The sequence below is a fragment of the Clupea harengus genome, chromosome 13, assembly GCF_900700415.2.
Source record: "Clupea harengus chromosome 13, Ch_v2.0.2, whole genome shotgun sequence".
NCBI classification, from domain to species: Eukaryota; Metazoa; Chordata; class Actinopteri; order Clupeiformes; family Clupeidae; genus Clupea; species Clupea harengus.
The window spans coordinates 7,890,942-7,898,441 of NC_045164.1; the positions used below are offsets into that span (position 1 = coordinate 7,890,942).

The 7,500-nt window shown below is 46.2% G+C and overlaps 1 protein-coding gene across 2 annotated transcripts in view; it reads left to right on the plus strand.

Moving 5' to 3' along the window:
- The window catches only part of thada (THADA armadillo repeat containing), an 86,574-nt gene that overhangs the window by 28,438 nt on the left and 50,636 nt on the right, over positions 1–7,500 (plus strand). For both annotated transcript variants that reach the window (XM_031579424.2, XM_031579425.2), the window contains exons 24-26: positions 914–1,036; positions 1,461–1,583; positions 5,069–5,160. In XM_031579424.2, the coding sequence (XP_031435284.1) occupies positions 914–1,036; positions 1,461–1,583; positions 5,069–5,160 (338 nt within the window). The remainder of the gene's footprint in view (positions 1–913; positions 1,037–1,460; positions 1,584–5,068; positions 5,161–7,500) is intronic.

Consider the following 7,500-nt stretch of genomic DNA (forward strand, 5'->3'; position numbering starts at 1 on the left):
TAGAGTTTGATATGTTTCTCAGTGGCTGTGACTTTCTTTCATTGGAAACATTCAATAAACTGCATTGCAGCTGCAGAAAAAAACCAGCATTTGACTACGTGTTTTGTAGAGCTATGTGATTTGTTGTAAGCTTGTGATCTGACATGCTTGTGATCTGAGCTGGCTTGTGTCTCATGAACACATCAATAAATCCACTGAATACCTCGCCAATAACTCCAATTTCTGTCATGAAATTTAAAACAGCCAACTGTAGAAATGTTCAATCGCTCCCTCTCAAATCTATGAATATGCTCTGTAGGGATACGTTATCCATTATGGATGACAGATGTGTGGAACAAGCCATGACTCCTGCAAACACAAAAGCATGCAATGGCTGATCATCTTAGAATATAATACAGCTAGGATATATGCATAAACCGTGTAGCGATAATATTATTGAACGAAACATTAAGAGAGCGAAGCCAGGTGGCTTTGTTATGTGTGTTGCTGCCAACTGATTAACTGGCGCAGATTACCTGTAATAATGATGTGTTCATCACCCATCTGTCTTCAAATCACATGTGCACACATACCGTTTAACAGAAGATTGCTCTTATAACTACATACAATGTATTGATTAACAAAAAGCTGTCAGAGAATGCACAATTATGTGATAGCCCCGTTAGATGAGATTTATTGCTCATCCAACTGGTGGTAGAAAAGTCAAACCTTTCTTTTGTAGGGCAAAGTGTTAGCATCCATATAATTGCATAGGTTACAGTATGCAACGGCCAACGGCACAATCACATTCATATTTTACTGCAGAATTTTTTTAATACCAAAAAAGGTTTTAAAAGTCAAAACTCTCTGTCTGTCTGTCTGTCTCTCTCTCTCTCTCCCGCTGACTCTGTCTTTACCACCTACACACTCTCAGGCCCTGTTGTCGTCTGAGCCAAAGTTGTCCAGCTGCAGTCTTCTGAAGATGACTATGAAAGAGCTGACTGCGCTGGCCATGCCCACCCAGGGCACTGCCACTGATGCCAGCACAGTGCCTCAGGTACACACACACACACACACACACACACACACACACACACACACACACACACACACACACACACACACACACACACACACACACTACTAATGAGCTAATACTGCTCAGGGTACTTTGACTAGGACACATGCATGCATGCATGCATGCATGCATGCACGCACACACCACACACACACACACACACACAAACACACACACACACACCACACACACACACACACACCACATACACACACACACACACAGCCAGACTGAGTAATTGGTCAATGCCACTCCCTCTGTTTTTGAAGTATGTACACAGTTGGCCAATTTAAATATAAAGGCATTCTGTCTCGTGCTTTATCCACCCATCCATGTCTCTCAACTTCTCCCTGGTTGTCTTCCTCTTCCTCTCTCTCTCTCTCTCTCTCTCTCTCTCTCTCAGGTGCATGCTCTGAACATCTTAAGGGCTCTGTATCGTGACACACGCTTGGGAGAGAACATTGTGCCGTTTGTAGCCGACGGTCTGCAGGCTGCTGTGCTGGGCTTTACCTCACCCATATGGGCCGTGAGTATATCTATCATCATCATTATCATCTTCACCTCCACCATCATCATCATGAGCTCCATAGTTGTCCCGATTATTGTTATTCTTGATATAATCAGACACCATCATCACTGCCATCCTCAACATTGTTATATCACTATCATTATGTATTTTATTGATGAAATCAACATCAGTATCGCAGGAAAGTCATAGGGCTATTATTTCATTGATGGGCAGCGAGCAAAGTCTGCCGCACGTGGACTAAAGCTAATTTAAGAACTTGGCAAAATCATTTTTCTAATTTAATACCTTGAGCAGGAGTGGTTCAGCGCAACGCTCCCACACTGTTGTGGCAGAGCGCTGTGGCAGACCACTGTGGCCTCCCCACATGCTGACTGGGGTGCTGGACTGGGTTAGAGGAGGTGGAGGCTGACTGGGTTAGAGGAGGTGGAGGCTGACTGGGTTAGAGGTGGTGGAGGCTGACTGGGTTAGAGGAGGTGGAGGCTGACTGGGTTAGAGGTGGTGGAGGCTGACTGGGTTAGAGGTGGTGGAGGCTGACTGGGTTAGAGGAGGTGGAGGCTGACTGGGTTAGAGGTGGTGGAGGCTGACTGGGTTAGAGGAGGTGGAGGCTGACTGGGTTAGAGGAGGTGGAGGCTGACTGGGTTAGAGGAAGTGGAGGCTAGTGCAGAGGAGCAGAAGGACAAGAGCACTTGATTTCCATGAGTTCCAAAAACTCAATTAAATAATTAAAAAAATGAATCTGGTAGTAAAACTAGGTAAGCAAACTGGGCAACTCCAGCCAGTGCTAGGCTACTATAATTTGGCGCCTGTGATCAAAACTGGGCAATTCTTATCAAGACTAATACTCTAATCCAAACAAGGCAACTAGGGCTAAACTTGATGACTTTGCATTGACTTGGACAGTAGCTAATGAACACTAACACTGAAATGAGCACTATAGCGAACATCCAGTCTCCAGACAGAGTTACGTGCTGCCAAACATGCTTTCCCACGCAGTCTCCCTCTCTCTCACACACACACACACACACACACACACACACACACACACACACACACACACACACACACACACACACTCTCAGGCATACACCTGGCTGTTTGTTCTCGGCGGGACACTTTGATCTGCTCCTGCTGTATGGACCTACCGCTAACAGGTCACCATGGAGACGAGACCAGGTCACATTCTTAACTTCTTACCCTCATGGTGGCCTCGCTCTCCGTCTCTCGCTCTCTTTCACGGTCTTTCTCGTTTACTTTTCCTTTTTATTCACTCTCTCATTTTCTCTGTTTAACTGTTCCTCTCTCCCTGTCTCTTTTTCTTGCACTCATTTTATATCTGTCTTTTGCACTCCCACCCTCTCTCCCTCCATCCCTCTCTCTTTCTTTCCCTCTCCCTCATGCCGCCATCAGTCCATCTCTCACCGGACCTCTGCTCCATCACTCTTCTCCTCTCTCCATATTGGCTGGGGTGGGAAGGGTCACACCGGTCCCCCCATCTCTCCCCCAGAGACGTCACTCTTACAGGAGTGCTCCTGGGCAGGTGGGGCAGCATCACAGCGGAGGGCAGATAAAATACCTCTGATGATTATGAAAGCAGCGGTCACAATGTCAGGGCAGTCCGTAAATGCCGCCCCTGTGCAAACCACACACACACACACACACACACAGTAACACACACAAACAAACCACCCGCCTGCCTAAACCAAACAATTACTAAAAAAAAATGAAAAGGAAGAATGCAAAGGGTTCAGTAGGAAGAAACATTTTGTGCTCGAGGACCCTTAAAATACTTGGAGTCGGTCAATCCAAGAAAAATGCCTCCAGTTCCACTTGGAGATCCAGCAGGTTTTTCTAGCTCATTCCATGGCCCCCAGATGCTATTCTCTCCCTTATTTGTCATTCTCCAAACCTCAGGGACACGTCATTAGGCCTGGTGTGCAGGGCTACAGCCCTGAATGGGGATGTGTTATGAAAAGCCTCGGATCTCTTTTTTAAATGTATTTTTGTACACAAAAGTAAGAATAATAATTAAAAAAAAGCCCTGCATCTGTTCGTCTGTCGTTACGATCATGCATTAAAGCCCTTGGAAATAATATTATCTCGTAAAAAGCAAGTACGTTTTGGGTCATCTGTGTGTCATTCAAGCAGCAGATCTACTTCACAGTACTTGGCACGTGCACATTTTGTGTGAGCACGAGAGAAAGGGAGAGAGAGAATGCACGCATTACAGGGCTCGTCATTGTTAGCATCTGGTGGTAGCTAGCTAGCTAGCTAATTCACTAAGGCAAGACTTGAAGGCTATGCATATAAGAAGCTTTTTCAAAAAGAAAAAGGATGAAGGCAACAAGGCACAGGTGAGGCTAGAGGAGGTGGAGGAAGAGTTATCTCTTGTTGCTGACCGTTTGGGCAAAGCAAAGCTTTTCAATCGCTCCACCTCAATCCTCTCTGGTAAAAGGGAATGAACCGATGAGAACCGTTTAAAATGTATCTCCAGACAGTACTCTTTAAAGGTCTATACAAACCTCAGTTTACCAAAGCCTGATGTTTCCTGATATTTCAAACAGTATGATCTTCACATGAAATTTAATTTCTGTCTATAAAAAATGCGTAAATGTTTTCTATGGGTAACCTATGGCGATGTCCATGTCCCGTGTCAGTATGCTCTAGCATAAAAGTGCTCTCATATAGACAAGCATGTGGTGTAATAGACGCATTATTGTTCATGTCAGTCAGACAGACAGAGGATAGGCCCTGTCTTTAGACTTTCTGCCTGTCTCAAACTGCGTCAAAATGGTGCATTAAGCTGCCAGTAATATTTCCCCCGGAATAGGAGACCCCTACAGGCCTGGGCTAAACCTCCGAATGTTTTTTAACTGCTAGCAACACCCCTGCTTAGGAACGAATCCGTTTTCTTGCCCTGAGAAACAGATTTAGGTTTATTCACTAAGCAGATGCTTTAATTCCAAACAGCTTCCATGAGGGTGTAGATACAGGTGCTAGTTGAGTTCCCGGGAGCTCCTCCTAATTTGTCACTCTTTGAAGCCTAAGAGTCTGAGTCACGTCTCTTGAATGAGAGGCAGCAGAGTGATCATTAGTCCTAAGGCCTGGCAGTGTGTTTGTGTTAGGGACTGCCTGTGTGACTGTGTTAAGTCTACTTTAACAGGGTGCGTTAGTCTTCTTTAAGAGGATTCTGTCATGTCTTAAGTATGCCGCCACACGTGTGTGTGTATGCCACTGAAAGGAAAGAGGGTGGTGACATGCGTTTCATCTTCTCTCACAAATTATCACTATGTTGGCTATTATTACTTGTTTTGTCAACCATTTCTTGCACTTTTTTGAGACCAAGCAAGTCTGTCTAACTGTAATATTTGATTTAGTTTCTGTCTCTTTTTTTTCTCTCTCCACTCTGGCTTGCTCTCAACCTTTCTCTCTCTACCCTTTCTTTTCTCTCTCTACCCTTTCTTTTCTCTCTCCTTCGTTCTCAGGTGAGGAACTCCTCCACTCTTCTCTTCAGCACGTTGATCACGAGGATCTTCGGGGTGAAGAAAGGCAAAGATGAACACTCCAAAAAGAACAGGTGTGTGTGTGTGTGTGTGTGCGTGTGTGTGTGTGTGTGCGTGTGTGTGTGTGTGTGTGTGTGTGTGTGTGTGCTCACCACTCTTCTCCCCTTCCCTCTCCATCCTCGCTCCTCTCCTCTCCTCTCCCTGCTCTAAATCACTCTCCACACACTCTCTCTCCCTCTCCTCTTCTCCTCTGCCCTTAATCACTCTGCTGACTTCTCCTCTTTCCTCTCCTCTGTCTGCCTCCTGTTTTCTCTCGTAATTCTCTTCACACTTCCTAAATCATCTCAGAATCTCTCTCCGCAGAGCTCACGGTGCAGCGATCCGCCATGATGTTCCAGTGTAACACAACTTTTAGATGGATTAGATTACTGGACTTGTCCTGCGCACACACACACACACACACACACACACACACACACACACACACACACACACACACGCACACGCGCGCACACACTCACACACACACACACACACTCACTCTGAGTGGTTTCCCTGTTGTGTGCTTTGAAACACTGGAGGCATCATTTTCCAGAAAGTTCTCGCTATGTGATCGCACTCAATAACATTCTGACTTCGGACACCCATGAGCTTGTATGGCCACATGTGAAAATGCCCTCAGTTCTGCTGTGGAATACCAGCAACTGAGGTGCTCCACTCCTTGTGACCAGCAGGTGGTGCTCTGCCCCCACATCCTAATGGATGTCCCTCACTGTTGTTTTCTTTCCCTCCCTCAGTCGGTTTCTCTCCCTGGCTGTGTCTTTCTCTCTCTCTCTCTGTCTGTCTGTCTCTCTCTCTCCCTTTCAGAGATCCACTGTCTCACAGCAATACACTATCTATATATTCTCACCACACGCACATACACACACTGACTCGCATACACATACACACTGCATCATCATTCACCTTCAAGTCCTCTACCTTGTCACTCATTGTACTTATCCCCCTTCAACCACACGCACACGCACACGCACACGCACACACAGACTTATACACACTCACACTCACATTCCACTCTGTTGAACTTGACCTCTGACCCCGCAGTAGAGGGTGTGTGTGGCTAATGACAGGGCCTCCAGCAGTGAGACTGGGCCACTGGGTCACACACACACACACACACACACACGCACACACTCACGCACACGAAACCAGTCTAGCTCAATGCTATTTCCATGCCACTGCAATGCACCATGGGAGTCTAACCGAAGTCATTTGGGGAGGGCGAAAGTAGACGAGAACAGAAAAAAAGAGGAGAAACAAATGAGAGATGACAGGAAGAGGTGAAGGGATGGAAGCGGAATGAACCTAGTGGTCCACAACAGTCAGACATCTTGTGTCACCCCCAGTCAATAGCACCTCCCCCCCCCCCCCCCCTCACCACACATCACTAGACACGAGCCAACTCAACATTCAGTTGGATTAGTGTTCACAGAGGTTAGTGTGCTGGATTACTGACGGCCAGTCTGAGCTCAGAAGACACTGCTTACCCATGTCCTGATGGCCAGTCTGAGCTCAGAAGACACTGCTTACCCACGTCTGATGGCCAGTCTGAGCTCAGAGGACACTGGTTACCCACTTCTGATGGCCAGTCTGAACTCAGAGGACACTGCTTACCCGTGTCTGATGGCCTGCTTGTGGCAGAAGGGCTCACGTGTGTGATAGGGGTCTGCATCAAACATGGCTGGGTTCTCATGTGTGTGTGTGTGTGTATCTCTGTGGTTTCACACCTAGTATGTTAAACAGACACGTAACAGGCCACCATTCCCCCAAACTTCTCTCTTCTCACCCTCTGGCGTGGCCTTAGTGAACGGCTGTTTTGAGGTCAGCGGTTAAATATGAAGGGACTTAAGACTCTGGTGAAATGCTGTTCACAGTTCACTCACAAGCACATCAACACACACACACAGACACGCACACACACACACACACACACACACCGGCCAGTATTACCTGTTCCTTCTTACCAGTGGGAGGTTAATGTGCTTTCCTGATGTCTCTCCTGGCAACATCTGATGTACTCTGTTTGTGCTGTTTTGCTTTCCTATGTTTGTGTCAATGTCTGTGTGTATGTGTCTGTGTGTAAATACTAAATGCTGAAATTGAAAAATGCCACTTTTGTGTATGTAGCAGCTGATACAGGCATGGTAACTTTTGGTGGTTTGAATTTGTGTGTGTGCGTGTGTGTGTGTCAATGTATTATGTGGAGGTGAAAGAATATGAAAGAGTGTGTGAGATTGTGCTGGTAGGTAGGAGTACATTAGTGTGACTGGATCAGAAGCTTTATTCACAGTATTGTGTGTGTGTGTGTTTATCTGCGCTAGTGTAGTGTGTCTGAATTAGTCTGTGTGATTTAT